This window comes from Pecten maximus, chromosome 1, assembly GCF_902652985.1.
Source record: "Pecten maximus chromosome 1, xPecMax1.1, whole genome shotgun sequence".
NCBI lineage: Eukaryota > Metazoa > Mollusca > Bivalvia > Pectinida > Pectinidae > Pecten > Pecten maximus.
In genome coordinates this window covers 17,280,590-17,301,095 of record NC_047015.1, presented here as the reverse complement: position 1 = coordinate 17,301,095, position 20,506 = coordinate 17,280,590, and the positions used below count along the sequence as shown (strand labels likewise).

The following is a 20,506-nucleotide window of genomic DNA, read 5'->3' as shown; positions in this document are numbered from 1 at the left end:
ACGTGTACTGAAGTTTATTTAGTGATCGGAGATGTGCCGTTTACCGGTCCGTCTGCGGGTAAGCCTCTTTAACAGTTACCAAAGTGAATGAAATCGTACAACGATGATAAATCATCCAAGTAATGATAAGTCATTACTAATTAATTCATAACTGCATGCAGAACAGGTGTGCAATAGTCCCATTGTGCTCTTGTTCTATGGTATCCGGTATCCGTATTGATGACAAGCGAATAAAGGCGGTAGGTTGTCTATGACTGACCAGCTATTGGTGCCATCTTCTGTATATATATTTATGTTCTTCCCGTCATTTTGCTACTGGTATATTTTATATGCTCTAATACCAACCCACATTCCCCCTGCTTTACCGTAGCACAATCATAGCACGTTATACTTCAAGTATGATCACATAATCATACAGCTTTCATCACTCATGTTATTTACGGCATTTTCAATATTGGATGGACTTTTGGGACGAACGTGCAATTCTATTAAAATGTTCGTACCACACTTGTCTCAAAACATCTTGGTCGCGCGATATTAACCGTTTACAAACAATTCACACAAGTGCGACTTTTTTTCCTATAGACCTCTACCTTTGCACGGCTTGATAAAAGATGCCAATGTCTGCTAACGACCCCAAATCCACAAACTGAAGTTTACGCTCGTATTCTTCGCGGGCAAGTGTTTAATCAATCGCGAAAAACATTCTTAACTAATTTATAATTCAAATAGGATTTGAACTTAAAATCTCTTGGTCAACCTTCACTAATCCAGAGTAACCCGATATTTCTCATCCTAGCATGCATTGATTTGACCTGACGACATTTCCAATACGGGTAATGCTTGAATTTCTTTACATGTAGTGTTGCATTTACATGTACACTTCGTATACACAAGTTTCATGTTACAGTAACACTTTTCTAGGTCATGACCATCATCATCATTGCTCTCGTGGTCGTGGAGTTCACAGAATTGAAAATGTCAGCCTTGGTATTCTCTTCTGATGTGACAATACTGCTGTCAAGATCAAGATTATTGCTCAACCGTGATAGCATGCGTGTTTAGTAGCCGCAGCTTTTCTTGATATTAAAAAGGCGTATGAAAAGACTATGGATTAAAGGATTGTCTTATAAAGCGTATAGATAAGGATTTAATGGTAAGTTATGGAGAATTTTATATAATTCATTCGTTGGTGCTTTTCGATGGCTCCATAGGCCAAGGCCTATAGTTCCCTCTGCTTTGTGCTTCCTCGTCATGCTTGACGATCTAGCAAATGAATTGTATAGACTAGGTAATGGACTATTGGTTAAAGATATCCATGTACCATGTGTATGTACTCCTTACTGACGACACCCTAGTATTGTCAGCATCAAAAGGACTTCCACGTATTCAACTCATTGGCGTCTCAACTTTAATTCTGCTCAGAACTCTTCAGTAATATTTCAGTTTTAACGTCAATGTCCAAAAATGATGTTTTTTGTTTTCAAAATGTAAAATCGGTTTTAATGAAATTCCAAACGCCTCGCAGTACGCTGGGATAACGTTTACTAGTAACTTATAATCCAGTATAGTTACTTTTGTTGAAAAAAAAAAGAACTATCTGAAACTCAATTCTACGTATCTGTATTCATCCTAATGGTTTGAGTCATATATCAAGTTTTAAAAAGTATTGTATATTCCAGTATTTGAGCTTTGGAACTCCTACTACTAAGAAAGCTATAGAAGAATTAAGACATAGGTAGACGCTGTATCAATTGGTCTCTTAAACCTTCCTCTTCAGCAGTACAAGTCCAATGTTTAGGATCATTTGAGATGTGGGGCTAAGTATTTCTGGAACACGATTTTTATAATTTGGCTTTGCCAGTATATGTACAGTAGCCCGTTAACAATCGTAACACGATTCCTGCCTGATATAAAGCATAATGATTAGATTTAATATAGAATCATTTATCAATGAGTATGTCCAGATCGCGGTGCAAACGGTTGGACCAGAATTGTTCGTTTATGAAATAATGATGGACCTGGTGATTTTTGTTGTTTTCAGATGAGCTTTGACAAAGACTTTCAAGGCATGTATTAACATTTGAAGGTCCGTCAAGAAATATGCCTGAAGTATTGCATGACTGGACAGAGGTTATCAATCAGGGAGGGCCAATCCAAACAGTTTACCTAGATTTCATGAAAGCCTTTGACACTGTCCCACATCTACGGCTTATAAACAAATTAAAGACATACGGACTATCAACAGAAATAATCAAATGGATTCAAAATTTCTTAACAAACAGGAAACAACGCTTAACAGTAAACGGAGAAATGTCTAATTGGATGGAGGTAACAAGTGGAATCCTCCAGGGAAGCGTCTTAGGGCCGTGCCCTTTTGTACTTTACATCAACGACCTTCCGACAACTGTTAACGCAAAAACATACCTATTCGCGTATGATACAAAGATTTACAATAATAATGATAACTCTAATTTACAAGCAGATCTAGACAAGCTCCAAAAATGGTCAGATAAATTGTTCCTGAAGTTTCAATCGGACAAATGCAAAGTTATGCACGTGGGGAAGAAAACTAATAATGCGGCGTTACATGTATATCAAGATGAGGAAAATGGAAGAGTCGAGGTCACATTAGACCACGTGACAAAGGAAAAAGACCTGCATGGGAATTATAACAGACAACAACCTCAATTCCAATGATCATATTCACGATGTGGTCAATAAAGATAATAGAATAATGGGAACTATACGAAGAACATACACGTACTTCGATAACACTACAGTCTGTCTTTTATACAAAGCGCTTGTACGACCACATCTTGAATACGGGGCTTGTGCATGGAATCCCTATCTCCAAAAAGATATAAATGAGATAGGGTCAATTAGTCTTATTTAAACATATCTTTAATAGAATTGTACCTATCTTTAATTGAATTGTACATATCTCAAATTGAATTGTACCTATCTCTAATTGAATCGAACCTATCTCTAATTGAATTGAACCTATCTCTAATTGAATTAAACCTATCTCTAATTGAATTAAACCTATCTTTAATTGAATTGAACCTATCTTCAATTATTTGAAGATAGGTTCAATTAATTGAATTTATGTTTATTTGGCGTTCCATGTACCTCCAACAATGTGCTGGAAGCTTTTCATAAATAGATTTTTGTAGGATTTTTTTTTTATTATCTAGGATGGAGACTTAATGTAAATACAAGAAGTGAACTAAAAAGGTATGTTGCTATTCATAGCGATCCATGAATAAACCATTTATTATGCTGGAGCACTAAGCATATCCCAGCAGCATGTATGGGACTCCTAAGAATAGTTTACACACTTTTCTTACTGGAATGTCCATGTTTATATTTACTTCGTGATAAAATGATTGATGGCTTGTATGCTTTCGAAGTACTATCGAATGTAAAATTTTCAGAATCCAGCAATGAATATCACCGCGTTTTTGTTTGTTTGTTGTTTTTTTTACTTGGTGATCGCTCAAATGTATATTTATCAATATATGTCTTTGAATATATCAATGGAATGTTGTGCGAGATGGAGACTTTATTTCATTAACTTAAAATTTATAATATGAATATAAAAGTTCTTATTATAATCTGCCATTTATTGTATAAGATGTATATTTTTTGTGTTGTACAAGTATAATATTCGAGATCATAGATAAATTTGTTTTATCAATATTTTTTAATATATACATGAACTGATGTGTATTACCATGTTCAATATTAAGTAACGGTACATTGTATAACGTGTAAACTGTTTAATATACAAAATCTTGGTTAAATAGGAAATACAATAAAGAGAGGTAACTCTTGATGATATCCCGACACGGAACTCTTTTTTCTTTGGAGGTAAATATTATTTGGTCTGTCGGCCCAAGATAAACGCCATGTGGAGCGAGGAATTCAATCCAGAAGTAAGTTACATCGGATGTATATATTATACGATATACATTCAGTTCATTATAAGTTATCAATTGATTGTTTGTACTAAACATGGTGATAATTATTTGAAGTAAGTACAGACAAAATAATACCGTATGGACTCTCTCCATTCATGTTGCTATTTTTAGAACACACCGGCCTGCCCGGGATGTCAAAATAAAATCATTTATCAAAGGAAACAGAAAAACTGAGATGAACCTGTGTGATTTGTGATTTACATTACTGATCTTTATGGTACTTTATCAATGGTTACAATGTAACCAGCTACAAGAGAAGCGGTGTTCCAGTGACAATGATAGTAGCTGTTGTAATCAACATGTACCCCGTCCTAAACCTCTGACATTACACATATTTTGTATATAATATGTATTAATATCTCAATTTAAATGTATATACAGCATTTTTTATGAAATTTATCTCCATTCAATGAACAAAATACTTGTTGATATGTAATTTTTATTTTATGTGCCCCCTCCCCTCTTTTAAAAAACAATTGCATTTAGACTAGCAAATGTTTCTATTTAGTTGAAGATAATGTCATGAGAGAGAGAAGAGATGCAGTCGTTTACTAGAAAGCCAAAAAAGATGTGTATAGGCCTATAGGTATTAATTGATTTTGGGGGATATATACTGACAGGAGGGCAGTCTTAAAGGATTCAGCTGTTAGACAGAAGGATATGATATCTGGTTGGATCTTGTTCCACTCAGATATTGTACGTTGAAAAAATGATTATTTTCTGGCCATGGTTTTGCAGTGTGGTAGTTGAAATGATTTATGGTGGGTATGCCTTGATTGCCTGTTTGTTGGTGTAAGTCTGTTGTGTTGGCTGATGGCTACTTGGTTGTTGGTAATTTTGTGCATCAGACAGAGTCTTGATCATGAGTCTCTACGTCTGTCAGCCAGGGGTCGCCATTTGAGTTGTTGCAGCATATCAGAGACACTGGATATTCTGTGAGTGTATACTGTATGTTCTTGTTTAGTACATAGCGAGCACGTTCTGTTAGGCATACTCTAGTGATGGTTGAACTAATGACTTATAGGCCTATGATTTTACAGATGATGACTTTATTTTTATGTTTCTACGTATGAAGCCAAGTGTGGAATTTAATTTATTTGTGATGTTTCTAATATATGAGTTAATAAAGATTTTAGAATGTTTGTTTTAATTTCCTTTGAAGATTAATCTGATTATTTCTGTCTAATGACAATGTGGATGATATAGCATTACTTACTACGTTTGGATAGATAATTGCATTGTCAAACAGATCCAACCGACATACTAGGTTGTTTTGGCTCATCTGGATTGTGCTGCTCTATGAAAATACAAAAAAATATAGATGGAAAGTTGTAAAGATAATAAGAGAGGGAAAGCAATATTTTTTTGGTCCATGGCCCTTTTGCTTTTTCTATGTAGTTATATAATTTCTGTGTCTAAAAGATAGCCCTGTGAATTTGATACTATAAGCTTACATGGTTTCCTCTGCCTTCAGAAACTGGCTGTTTGCTTTCTATGACACGAGGAGGTCCCTTTAGCTGTTCTCCTTGCATTTAACCTGCATTTAACCTCATCGAGTAAAGTGAGAAATTTTGACCAGTGTAAACCGTGGGTTTAAACAGACAGAATAGAACGACAATATGAGACTAAATGGGTATTTTGGGGTAAATAGATATCTCATTTATCCATATATTTTAGGTAGGTGTTATGTAACAGTCAATTTTGTTTTATCTGCACCAAAATCTTAATCCAACAGTGTCGGAAAATTCCATGTTTTCATTTAGTAGTGCATTCTGGTCCTATGCCAGACATGGTGTCAGGGCCAGAGGAAACTCGGGCTGCTCAGCATAATGATGAGACATTATGCACAAGAGTCAAGAGTACAATGACCACCACATATAGCTTGCCATATCCCCGTCTGGATAGGTAGGTGGTGTTGGTAAAAGGACATGGTCATCAAAGATGGATCTCACTAGGAACTGTATTCAGGGCGGTTCTATTCACCATACATAGTTTTAAAATCAGTGTCATTTTCCATCTTTTCTTGACCCTTGCACTCCCATCTTGGTTCGAATTTTTGGTTCTTACTTTTGGTCTACAAAATCCTTTCTGCATTTTCTGAATTCCTGATACACGTTTTTCTTTTAACAAAAATCAGAAATTAATATTATTTGCAGTTTGATTTTTGGTTAAACATTGCATTGACCTGTTTAATTTTCTGGTTGTTTTTTCAGCAGTATTATCCAGCTTACCCTGGTGGTGAATATGAACACACCGGTAGGTATATTGTTAAAAGCCAACAGTGTAAAATCACAAATTGTACAAGTATTATAATCAGAAATCCACAGACAGTGACACTTCAGCATTTTAGAATGATATACAGAATTGTACACATATAATGCATATATATATGTTTGTGTTAATGATATATTCCTTTTTGCATATATACATGTACCATATTCAACCTACGTATTCATTATCATAAGTGCACATGTGAACTTGCGAAAATACAAAAATAGTGTGCTTAGTAAAACCATGTTAAGGGAAAAGTTTCTATGTAAAATCTAGATGGAAAAAATAACTTTTACATACTTTTATGTAGCAAAAACAATTAGTCATTGGTTAAAAGACTGTAGATTATATCAGATTAGTGAGGTAAGGATTTTTTTTTTGTTTCCGTTAGTGCATCCATCCTCTATTCCCGTGAGGATGTGCTTATATGGGCACATTGATGCACTTAATAGGTCAAATACAGTAGTATTTGAAAACCCTTGGTCTTTTGGTAGATGTTAAGTAACTGGTTTATATTTTCTTTTATTTATTGAAACAGATACTTAATATGACAATAAAATGGCAGACAGCTGGTTGACTTATGTGGAATTCACACGCTTTTTGTTGTGATCCGACTTTGTCTAGTTTATTAAGGGGTCTGTAGAAATCATTGATACAACTGGGTTCCTATGATAACAATATTCGTGAAAACCAAGCAGTAACTATCTGAATTATGGTACATGTATATATTTGAAATGTTGATAAAGACAGTACAACATCACAACACATTATATTTATTCAAACTACAAACCATGGGAAAAGAGTGATGTAAACTGTATCAGGCACATTGTATATATGATCCCCGATATGTATGTCAGCATAATGCTCATGTATAATGATGATTTTTGTGTACAGGGGACCCCAGACAGGACCTAGAATATGAAAGACAGTACCAGGCACAAACCTACATTATCCCAGATGGCATCAAGAGCTTTTTTGAATATTTTCATAAAAGTGTCCATGAACAGAACATTTTTGAAATACAAAATGCCTACGAGAACGGGTAAGTGGATATTTTGGATACAAATCATACCAGAGTTTTATGTTTATCTGTATTTTTAGCTCATATATTCAAGGATGTAATTCTTTTAGTTAAAAGTTACAAGTGAGTTACAGTGTGTTTGATATGATGAATTTTGTACAAATAACCTGGGAAATGTAAGCAGAGAATTAGCCTGTATGTCACTTGTTGTAATATATTCTTAAAAATTTGTTTCAGGTTTAACAAACTTACAGACAAGTTTTTTAAGACATCTCCATGGCCAGATGCTGAAGTTGTGGCACCAATTGTTGGAAATGGTAAACATTTATCCCAGTAACCTCAGCATTTATTACTGTAAATATTTCTACAGGCCTACCATATCAATGTATTTATCAAACAGCCGTTAGCTCATAGAATGTAGAATTAGTACAATTAATAGCAGGTTATACAAAAAAAAAACTTAACCTTAAACTTCTATGCACACATACTAAGTTGGTACATTACTGATGATATGTTCCTTGAATGAATTGAATATTCTAGAGACATCAATGGTGATAAAATGTATATTTCAATGTTAAAATGTATATTTCAATGTTAAAAATCTTGTGTTGATCTAGTACAAATCTAAACTTTCAATCTGTTTTTTGCAGACCATATCTTCCTGATCTTGTACAAAGAACTGTACTACAGACATATTTATGCCAGGGTTCAGGTAGGTGTTACAAGTTATTCCCACTACATGTAGCATGACATTTCTGGACCTTGTCACACTGCATGTCACATGACATCTGGATTTTATCACACTGCACATCACATGACATTTCAAGATCTTGTCACAATACATGTCCCAAAACATTTCCTTCACTTGTAAAACTACTTGTCCATAATTTATAATAGGTTAATCAGTAATTACATGTAAAAATAATCATGCATTATATGATTTTTCAATAAGAAAATTAAAAGATTCATAGAAATAAAAAAAGATATGAAATATGTAGTGATTTTAAAACATTAATAACGTTTCATGTTTTTATTTATTTCCTCTAGAATGGGCCTTCCTTGGAACAAAGATTTGAATCCTACTACAACTACTGTAATTTATTTAACTACATCTTGAGTAAGTAAAATGCACCACCTAGCTCATTCCTTTCCAGTTTTCTTCATGTGCAGTACATTGATTGTCTGTCTTCCTTACATAACTCATCAAAACATACCAGTAATTTACAATGTATCTTCCTAAGGGATTGACTTGTCAGATCTCCAAAAGTTAAAATATGGAAATATTAGCCCTACTCGTGAAATATATTAGGTATTATTGAAGACACTGTAAGACATTTTCGATATAATTATGCTTCCTGTGGCATCATTACAGTGAAATGGCACTAAAGAGTTGTCTTTAAGTTGGCACCATCCTCAATTATCTAAATATGTCGATATGGTGTTGAACTGTACCAACAAATTTATAATTAATTCATTATTTATCAAGTTATATATAACATAGTAATCTCTGTATTAAATAGCCTGATACTGCATGGTAGCATAGTTATACTGTTGTGAAATCCAGTTTTACAACATTCTCTAAAATAGTAAAATACACAATGTCATGTAATGGGCAGTTATACTCATCTGTCATATTAATTAAGAAAAAAAAACACTTCGACACAGAAGTACATCAATTTTGCTCATCTGCAATTTCATGTCAAAAAGCAAAAATACACCAAAATATGTTTGTATTAATGAGTACAGTGTATATACCTATTATGATATACTTAACCCAGCACAGGTACATTGTGATTTTGATTTAACAATAGATGCTGAGGGTCCGGTTCCATTGGAGCTACCTAACCAGTGGCTGTGGGATATCATTGATGAATTCATCTACCAGGTACATACTTATTGACTAATAACTCCCAATTGTTGTCATATTGCTGAGCGTATGTTACAAATTTGGGGCATAACCTGTAAGTAGCTGTCAAGCAGCTTTCAAATATATTGGTATGTATTAATATAAACATATTGGTTTAGACTTTTTTTCAAGCAAGTCCACCAATGTATGTTATGTATTCAAACAAACTTGCTTGAAAAATCCCGTGAAAGTTGTTGCCCCTAAATATGTAAATATATAAAATAGAAAAAGAAATTAAAAAAAATCTCATTCCCCGTTCTTTATAATTATGCAGATTCTATTGCAGAATATACTCAGCAATATTACTATATCTGTAATAACATATAATTTACCTTGAGTTCTTTTGAAACCTGGCCTTTGATCATAACAACTGCATACCACATGATTCTTGGTTCAATGAAACAAAGACTATAAGACCTATGCATTTTGTACTATTAAATATATTGATTTCACTTTCGTATTTTAACATATTTTTTGGTCAATTCAGTTCCAGTGTTTCAGCATCTACCGCTGTAAAGTCTCGAAAAAGTCTGAGGAAGAAATTGCCTTTCTCCGTGCAAATCCCAAGGTATATGTTTGTTTCAATATTAGAGACTAATTAACGGCTTTCTGAGTTATTTCCCTTTGATTAACCAAAGTTACATTACCAGGTACACGACTAAGAACATTTTCTGATATGAGATTTTATCTAACGTGATGTGAAAAGGGACTTCACATGAGAAAATATTAAATTATGTTATTCTTTCTCCCACTACAGAAGATTTGACTCTACTGAATTACAATTATAGATCAAAGATTATTGTAGATAATTTGAAGTCTTGTTGATATCCTGCAATAAGCCAAGAGGATCTTAAAAATAATCAAGACCACAAATTTATGATTGAATGTATGATGTTGGTGGTACATTTGAAACATCATTATGTTAATATTGGTTGTTTAGATATGGAATGTACACAGTGTACTGAATGTTCTACACTCTTTGGTGGAGAAGTCGAGCATCAACAGACAGCTGGAGGTCTATACAAGTGGAGGTCAGTGATCTCGTCCTGCTGTAACAACTGTTGGAACACTTCAATTTATCTTTATCCCTGCCCTAGTCCCTTCATATTTCTCTCCATAGACAACATTGAAAACAGATTAGAAATTTAGAAAAACAAGCTCAACCATTGTTGTATTACTAAAGCTGCACATGATATTATTTTACCTATCACTCCTATTCATATCTCCTGAAAGTACTGTTCTGTAACAGAATGTAAAATGTTAATTTCCAGTGATTAATATAATATATCATAAAAGAAAATATTGCACATTTTACACTATTTTTCTGAGAAATTATTTGCTTTAACTTGTGGTACAACCATGAACCATAGAACAATAGAAAAAAATGTGATTATTTTTGGTGTTACATGTTTTTAAAGGTGACCCAGACAGTGTGGCGGGCGAGTTTGGACAACACTCCCTGTATAAAATGTTGGGATACTTCAGTCTTATTGGACTGCTGAGGCTGCATTCACTCCTTGGGGACTACTACCAGGCTCTTAAGTGTCTGGAGTGTATCGACTTCAACAAAAAGGTAGCTGATATAAGGCAAATTAGATGTATGGTTTCCATAACAACTGGTTGCAGCACATTGATGTTTACTTCACAGATAGATCCTATGCATGAATAACGATCATTTACATAATTACACTGATTGTCATAAAAAGGTAATCTTACATATTGAACACAATCAATCAGTTTATCCATTAAAATGAAATTAAAATAAGCAGTGCCACATCAGAGATTTAATGTCTTGAGACTTTTACATCGACACATGTAAGGTTCTATTCCATAACTTGGATTCGCGAGAAAAGAAGCAAAATCTCACTAATTAATTTTCTTACACCTGGTATGTTTATACCGAGAAAAAAAGTGTTGTAAATCTTGTGTCTTACAACATTTATGGTGTGGGTTTATTACGTGGTAGAGCTGACAACATTTATGGTATGGGTTTATTACGTGGTAGAGCTGACAACATTTATGGTATGGGCTTATTACGTGGTACAGCTGGCCAGAAATGTGATAACAATAGTTTACCCATGTACTCGACAGTAGAGTGATAATATAATAATAGGACAGCATAGTGTTATACCTCCCCATTTATACATTCTTATGTTGTCACTTTCCCAGAACATGTATTCGCGAGTGCCTGCCTGTCAAATCACTACTTTCTATTATGTGGGCTTTGCCTACCTGATGATGAGGCGTTACCAGGATGCCATTCGTACTTTCTCTAACATCCTACTGTACATCCAGAGGACAAAACAAATGTTCCAGACCAGGGCTCAGCTCTACGATCAGGTATGGTGGGCTATACTGTAGGTCTGATCAACATTTCAATCTGGATGGGTTACATCTGGGAATTTCTGAAAGTAATAATAGTGACTGATTTTAATTCAATATGAAAAACAAAGAAAACTAGATCTCCATATGTTGAACACAATTGTCAATATTGATAGAAACATGGCTGGGAATTTCAATGATTTAGCAAATTTTTTGCAATCTAATCTGGGTGAAATTTTCATTCTTCTCAATCACTGAATTGTTTGTCTACTGTCACAATATAGACTTTAATGACTTAAATTAAGTTAGTGTACTGTCACAATATAGACTTTCAGGGCATCCAGTAGGATTAAAATCTCAAGAGTCAGTGACCCTTAGCTCTGAAATCCTGAGAGTCAAATCAAAATCCTGAGAGTCAAAATATGAAATTCTAAAACTTGACAGTTAATCATTTCCAAATGTAAACTGATAAAAATGTCTTTTTTTTCAAAAATTATAATTAATTAATTAATATTCAAAAGAATTTAGTTCATCTTAATTTATTATCTAATATTTGTTTTTATCAAATAAATAAGTATTTTTAAAATTTACACTTTTCTTTTAATTATACAATGTATATTTTTTGTTTGGATTTTAAAAGTACACTGTACAATTTAAACATAATTAATTTTTTCATTTTATTTAATTTGAATAACTGAAATAAATTTCTTGTAAACCTTTTAACAAAAAAACTTGTATCACAGTTTTTTTGCTAAAATTATGTTTAAATGTGTAACATTAGTTAAGCATAACTTGTAAAACCATCTTTTTATTTTTTTATCTTTTTTTTTTAATCTGCTCAGACTCTAGAGCTAATTTTTGTATGCTAATCCTGTTATCATATTTGCCGCCAAAATGTAACATGAATGACTTAAATTAACTTTTTCGCCTGATCTCAAACTCCCAAGGACCACTGTAGTCAATGTTCACCCTAATTGATGGTCATTGATTGATGGTCATTTATAGTTCTGAAGTGACCACTCGGCTGCTATTGAATATTTCCTAGGTGGTCATTAGTACAGATTTGACTGTATATCATTACTATATTGTATAAGTAAATATATCCGATGCTGACTGACTCACTGTTTACAGATCTCCAAGATGAATGATAAGATGTACACCCTGCTGGCTATCTGCCTTGTCCTCCACCCAATGCGTATTGATGAGAGCGTCCACTCACAGCTCAGGGAGAAATTTGCTGACAAAATGTTGCGCATGCAGAAAGGGTAAAGTATCCACAATTATTAGGGGTCCATATTGTATGTGTGACATTGTGTGTTCTGCTCTAGTTAGTTGACACCTACAAGTGCTAGAATCAAATACACACAGATGGAAAGGCTATATTGTACTTTATCTTCAAGCATTGATCCTGCCACACTCATAGGGCCTGAGAGATGGGTCTCGGAAGAGGTTAAATTGCCTAAAAAAATTCAAATAGAAACCTTTTAAACCGAAATATACTAAAAAAAATAAAATGCTCTACACTGATGGAAGGTCCTAAGATGCTGTATCATCAATGTGAATTGCATGCTGAAACTACCAGGTAAAAGATACTTACTAGAGCTAGTAGGATCAGTATATAAATTTCCTAGTTACCATAATGGCTTTGTTCAAGTATATATATTTTTAGCCCACCATCATCAGATGGTGGGCTATTCAAATCGCCCTGCGTCCGTGGTCCGTGGTCCGTCCCTCCGTCCCTCCGTCCGTCTATCCCTCCGTCCGTAAACAATTCTTGTTATCGCTATTTCTCAGAAAGTACTGAAGCGATCTTTTTCAAATTTCATATGTAGGTTCCCCTTGGTGCGAAGTTATGCATATTGCGTTTTGAGACCAATCGGAAAATAACATGGCCGACAGGAAGCCATCTTGGATTTTGACAATTGAAGTTTGTTATCGCTATTTCTGAAAAAGTACTGAAGGGATCTTTCTCAAATTTCATATGAATGTTCCCCTTGGTGCCTAGTTATGCATATTGCGATTTAAGACCAATCAGTAAAATACCATGGCCGACAGGCAGCCATCTTGGATTTTGACAATTGAAGTTTGTTATCGCTATTTTTGAGAAAGTACTGAATGGATCTTTCTCAAATTTCATATGGAGATTCCCCTTGGTGCCTCGTTATGCTTATTGCATTTTGAGATCAATTGGAAAACAATATGGCCGACAGACTGCCATCTTAGATTTTGACAATTGAAGTTTGTTATCTCTATTTCTCAAAGTACTGAATGGATCTTTCTCAAATTTCATAAGTAGGTTCCCCTTGGTCCCTTGTATTGAATATTTGGACCAGTCTGTCCTGAAAACAACCTGGCAAAGAGCCATTATCATTAAATCTCACATTTCTTATATAGCTAGGATTCCCTTGTTTGAAAAGTACTGGAGGGATGTCTCAATTTGCACAGATTAGTAAAATGAAGGGAAAAGTAGAGAAAAGATCAATCTGACATGGAACCTATGAAGATCATTCAATGGTGGGCGCCAAAATCCCTCTGGGATCTCTTGTTTATAAGAAGATTTTGTTTGTGGATTGGAACAATCTAATGTGTGAGGTTATTGTTGTTTCAGAGACCAGGATGAGTTCCAACAGAATTTTTCATTTGCCTGTCCTAAGTTTCTGTCACCAGTACCACCAAACTACGATGCCATGGCTGTCATCAACCATAAGGTAACTCAGGTTTGAATAAGTCTCTGTTACCTTACTAAGTAACTTGCAACTAGACCCTTAATTATCTTTTACCTTAAACTCTGAAAAATCAGTTTTGAACTAGGCCCTTGAAGAAGGAAGCCTTGTTAATGTATCAAAATGTTGAATAATATTGAACAGTTGGTACTATTCTTTTAATTCTTTGTTGTCCAGAAAAAGTATGCACCCAATTATGGCTGTTATTATTCAACCCATACAATAATTATGAAGATGTTGTTAAAGACAATGTTTGTATTTATAGGAGCCATTCCAGCTCCAGCTGAAAGTTTTCCTGGAGGAAGTAAGACAGCAGATAGTGTTACCCACCATACGAAGGTGAGTGTTACCCACCATATGAACACAGTTCTTGTGAATGAAGATCTTGGGCTAAATAGAGGTTACACAACGAGTGGTTGTTGGATATGGGATTTATTTCACACGAGTAAGTTATTTTTTAAAAGTTACAAAAGACACGAGCTTTAGCGAGTGTTTTTTGCAACTTTTAAAAAATAACTTACAAGTGTGAAATAAATCCCATATCCAACAATTTCGAGTCGTGTGACCTGTTTCTACCACAATAATATCGGCTTGAATCAAAGGGAAACGTGGCCAAGTATAATTTCGCGTATGCAAATAAAGTGTACCGGTGACGTCCGGGACCCGGTGATGTGACGTCATTAGATTATTGATGACGTCAATAACAATTGCCGCTTGGGTCAAAGTTCACCGTGTTAGCCAATCAAAATGCGTACAGAGTTTATACCACGTGTGGTATAAACAGATTGTTAATCAACAGCTGTAATGATTAACTGATGGTCTGAGAGTTGAATAACATAGGATATTGTGGTAGAAACAGTATTTATCCAGCAATATGTCTGGCCAGCCATTGTCTATTGCATTTCAGTCAGAGTGCTAATGTTATAACATTGTCCTACAATTAGTCCATGACCTACTTAGTGTATTGGGCTTCTGAGCTCATTACAGGAGAAACAGGATATTTTAAAAGATATTGCAGCATGGCCAATCAGTGTAATGTTGTATACTGCTGTAGAAATCACACATTTCAAAGTAATGTTGGAATTCCTAAAACCTTCATCTATAATAAATATTCTACAAATGTATAGATTTTGAAGATTCCTAAGCACCATGTTTTGTTAGGTCATCTGACCCAAAGGGTCAGGATGACCTATAGTCATCGTGCTTCGTCCGTCGTCGTCCGCCGTGCGCCGTCCGTAAACTTTTTCTTTCAAAACGCTACTCCTCCTTAACGCTTGGGTGGATTACTTCCAAATTTGGTTTGAAGCATCATTGGGGGAGGGCAATCATATTTTATATAAATGAGGCTGGTCTGACCCCTGGGGCCAGAAGGGCGGGGCGCCGAAAAGGGAACTTAGGTGAATATTGCTATAAAATCCTACTCCTCCTTTACCCTTGGGTGGATTACAACTAAATTTGGCTGGAAACATCATTGGGGGAGGGCGGTCATATTTTATATAAATGAAGTTGGTGTGACCCCTGGGGCCTGAGGGGCGGGGCCCCAAAAGGGGAACTTTGATGAAATTTTGCTATAAAATCCTACTCCTCCTTAACCCTTCGGTGGATTTCAACCAGATATTGTGTGAAACATCATTTTGGGAGGGTGATCATATTTTATATAAATGAGGCTGGTGTGACCCCTAGGGCCTGAGGGGCGGGGCCCCAAATGGGGAACTTTGATGAAATTTTGCTATAAAATCCTACTCCTCCTTAACCCTTTAGTGGATTTCAACCAGATATGTTGTGAAACATCATTTGGGGAGGGCGGTCATATTTTATATAAATGAGGCTAGTGTGACCCCTGGGGCCTGAGGGGCGGGGCCCCAAATGGGGAACTTTGATGAAATTTTGCTATAAAATCCTACTCCTCCTTAACCCTTTGGTGGATTTCAACCAGATATTGTGTGAAACATCATTGGGGGAGGGTGGTCATATTTTATATAAATGAGGCTGGTGTGGCCCCTGGGGCCTGAGGGGCGGGGCCCCAAAAGGGGAACTTTTATGAAATTTTGCTATAAAATCCTACTCCTCCTTAACCCTTTGGTGGATTTCAACCAGATATTGTGTGAAACATCATTGGGGGAGGGTGGTCATATTTTATATAAATTAGGCTGGTGTGGCCCCTGGGGCCAGAAGGGCAGGGCCCCAAAAGGGGAACTTTGATGAAATTTTGCTTTACAATACTACTCCTCCTAACCCCCATAGTGAATTATTACCAAATTTGGTGTGAAACATCATTGGAGGAGGACAATCATATTTTATATAAATGAGGCTGGTTTGACCCCTAGGGCCAGAGGGGCGGGGCCCCAAAAGGGGAACTTTGGTGAATTTTTGCTATAAATCCTACTTCTCTCTAACCCTTGGGTGGATTAATACGAAATATGGTGTGAAACATCCTTTGGGAAGGGTGGTCATATTTTATATAAACGAGGCTAGTGAGACCCCTGGGGCCTTAGGGGCAGGGCCCCAAAAGGGGAACTTTGGTGAATATTTTCTGTTAAATCCTAATCCTCCCTAACCTTTTGGTGGATTACAACCTAATTTGATGTGAAATATAAGGTGACGGCAATCATATTTTTTAATGAGACAGGTTTGACCCCTGGGGAAAAAAAGATGGGGCAAAAGGAGTGCTTAGGTTAAACATTTCTTTAAAATGCAATTCCTCCTTAATGCCTTAATTGATTACAACTATATTTAGCATGAAACATCATTGGGGAAAGGCAATCCTAATTGATATAAATGAGTCTTGTCTGACCCATTGGGACACAGAGGGGCATGCCCCAAAAATGGGAACTTGGCTAAAATTTTGCTTTATGATGCTGCTCTTCCTGGACAAGCTAAATGGATAAAAACCAAATTTGATCTAAAACATAACTAGCTGCGATAAATGATTTATGGTAATAATGCTGGATTGAGGGGTGTGTCCCTGCTGTAAGTGTAAGTGTTTGTCAGATGACCGTTAAGGCCCATGGGCCTCTTGTTTAAAATAGATATGTATGATGAAAAGTTGTTTTACATACATTGTGTTCCAGTGCAAGTTCTACATAATATGAATATAAGATAATTATGGTTTTTTTCAGCTATTTGAAGCTTTACACTACTTTACCACTGGCAAAACTAGCTGTTTTCATGGACATGGTAAGTAGAGAAAACAACTTCTGTTAAATCATCCAATGCCAACTCCTCTTCTATGACAGTAGTTCCCACCTGTTTTCAAAAATAGAACCACAAAGGCATTGTAGAAGTAAAAATGAAATTTTAAAATAATTGATGGTAAATGTATTTGTAAAATGTGGAATAAGATTATATTTAGTTATGAAAAATATATCACTTCATTCAGAATTTTTCAATAATATTTTGGAAATTTTAATGCTCGTCTATCTTGGTTGACTAAAATAATTACAGTATCAAAACATTTAATGTATAATTATCTACCGTATCTTGTATAATTATCTACCGTATCTCGTATAATTATCTACCGTATCTTGTATAATTATCTTCCGTATCTTGTATAATTATCTACCGTATCTTGTATAATTATCTACCGTATCTTGTACATAATTATCTACCGTATCTTGTGTAATTATCTACCGTATCTTGTATAATTATCTACCGTATCTTATATAATTATCTACCGTATCTTGTATAATTATCTACCGTATCTTGTATAATTATCTACCGTACTACTTACATATTTTTAATATCTCTTTTTTGCAGTCAGAGGATGAACTTCGGACTCACTTGATGTGCTTCAAGGTAAGGCTATACCTACTTGGTAATTAGAGTTATTAAACAATACATCCAACTGGAGGACTCCATAAATAAAGAAATGCATTGCTTGCTGAGTGCTGGAGGAAATGCAGGGTATTAAATATGCTACTATTTAAATGTAAGCACATTATTTTGGTGGTTCCAGCTGAACAAACCTGAGAGTCCTCATGTTGAGTAGATATTTTACAGAAATAGCCTTCATAGATTAATGACCAATAGCAAGCCTGCTAGCCCTTACATATGTAGTGTCTGAGATAGTAATAGACTCAACCAACCTTTCAGGATGTTTCATCTCTATCATGATCCTGTTGACACCAAGTTTGTAAAAGGCGTGACGAAATGGTAAAATTGAATAGAATCAAAGAAGTGCACAAGATGATATGATGTACTGTAGTCGAATTGGCTACACTTTGTTTAACACATGTTTATAGATGATTATTGTTTTATACTATTATTATTTTTCATAGAATTGATACAATTGATTTTTAGCACAAGATGAAAAACTTGGTGTGGACAAAAGGAACAAGTGGTCTTGATGGCGAGTTCCAGTCAGCTTCTGAAGTAGACTTCTACATTGACAAGGTTTGCAGGATCTTTATATTCCTAGTAGATTTCTGTTCCAAAAACCTTCTATTTACCCCCGGTACTCTTTGGTGTTTTTTCAGACACAAAAGAAAACAATGTAAACCATAAAGAGGTCATGTCAAAAGAAATGTATGAGTATTGGTCTTTGGTGTAATCAGGATATTTTCTGGAAAAGAAATAGATCTGAAAGAACCTTGTTTCATTAGTCAAAGCAATTTCCTGTTTATTTCTTCCTTATTTGATTCTAGGACATGATCCACATCGCAGACACCAAAGTAGCTCGTCGCTACGGAGATTTCTTCATCAGACAGATCCACAAATTTGAGGAGGTATAGTAATGTAACTGACAACTCTTTGTAAAACTGGAATCTTTATAACAATAGGAAATATTTAAATTTTGACTGGATTGTTTTCATCTCTCATTGTTTCCATTTTAGCAAACCAGTATTAATTTAGGTCACCTGGGACAAAGTCAAGTGACCTATTCTAATCACCTGTGAATTTCCTGACCCTGTGGTCTTGCGTCCACTCCCGGGGAGGGGGTAAACTTTACCATACTTTAATAGGAAATCACATTTTTGAACATCATTTGTTTGATTTCTATAATAAATACATTCCAACTCGGTTTAACATTTTCAGCATTGGATGACAATTTGATGGTATGCACATGTTGGCCCTGACTGTCATGTGCAGCCCCTTCCATCACACTAGGAAGGGGCCAAAAAGGGTCAAATTAATTGAAAATTATAAAAAAAAAAAAAAAAAACCCATCTTCTCAAGCCCCAAATAAGTAAGAATCAAATACTAATCAAATACTCTTCATAGATGGAAAGCTCTTAAGTTGCTTTACCAAAATTGTGAATTTCATGACCCTGGGGTATCACGTTTGCCCCTGGGGAGGGGCAAACTTTAGAATAGCATATAAGGGAAATCTCATTTTGACTATCATTTGTTAGTTCACCTGGTCCAAACATTTTGGTATGACTATTCTTGTGCAAATTTGTAAATAGTGATTTGTGTTTGAAATTCAACATTATTCTCCTATATAGCTGACTCTTAATCAGTATTGATGTAGGCATGTACCATGGAGATATAATCTAACCTGCTTAACTATTGATTTTCAGATTACAAAGAACTTGAAGCTGGTAAAATAGATGGAGGATAAAGGGACAGTTCACAGCTGGACAAACGTTTTAAGTGCTGAACTAGACTTACCTACACAAGTGATAACAAAAACAATGGTCTGCATAGCGTTTCTGTATTAAAGATCTGATGATTTGTCAATTCTACACTTGGAAGAAGATAACAACCGTGTATAAGGACATTGAATGACAGAATAATATAAAGTACAGTACCTCTCCATATGATGTTTTTCTTGTAGTTTTTTTTAAATGAAATAAATATGCAAGGATATATCACACATCATCCAAGTATTGAAGATGCAACCCTTGCAGAGGAAAGCATTTCAATCATTTGCTCCAGCCTCAAGATCAAATTTCATCAAAATCCCAAATGCAGTCTGTAAGTGTTACTGTCAGTAATTCCAATTTTCCAACATCATCCAAGATCTTGATATCTGCCTGCATACAAAGTTTCATCAAACTTGGTTGATATTTACTCCAGTTATGTTCACAAGGTCCAATTACCAACATAACATAACATTATTAGTCCCCTACCGGTGAAACCGGCGGGACTATAGGTTTTGCCTGCATCCGTCTGTCCATCAGTCTGGTTAATGTTTTATAATGGCACACCATTCACTTAATAATGGTATTAGGATGCTGATTCTTTGCATAGAGGTTCTTTGGGTGTGTGGGGCCGTGGTGGCCGAGTGGTTAAGGTGTACCGACACTTTATCACTAGCCCTCCACCACTGGGTTGCTAG

The 20,506-nt window shown here is 35.2% G+C and overlaps 1 protein-coding gene across 2 annotated transcripts; it reads left to right on the top strand.

Annotated features, from left to right (window-relative positions):
* The first annotated feature begins 3,837 nt into the window (after positions 1-3,837).
* LOC117326545 (eukaryotic translation initiation factor 3 subunit L-like) lies at positions 3,838-19,985 on the top strand. 2 transcript variants are annotated; one of them, XM_033883304.1, is made up of 19 exons: positions 3,838-3,938; positions 6,197-6,239; positions 7,149-7,296; positions 7,513-7,592; positions 7,926-7,987; positions 8,323-8,392; positions 9,087-9,160; positions 9,669-9,749; positions 10,122-10,212; positions 10,600-10,754; positions 11,351-11,521; positions 12,635-12,768; positions 14,112-14,211; positions 14,492-14,565; positions 17,346-17,403; positions 17,983-18,021; positions 18,526-18,618; positions 18,870-18,950; positions 19,746-19,985. In XM_033883304.1, exons 1-19 carry the CDS (start codon positions 3,912-3,914, stop codon positions 19,773-19,775), a joined length of 1,611 nt encoding a protein of 536 aa, XP_033739195.1. In that variant the 5' UTR covers positions 3,838-3,911; the 3' UTR covers positions 19,776-19,985. The 2 variants fall into 2 exon arrangements, with proteins under 2 accessions (XP_033739195.1, XP_033739202.1); XM_033883311.1 differs by having other exon boundaries at positions 3,867-3,938; positions 6,200-6,239.
* The last annotated feature ends 521 nt before the right edge of the window (positions 19,986-20,506 follow it).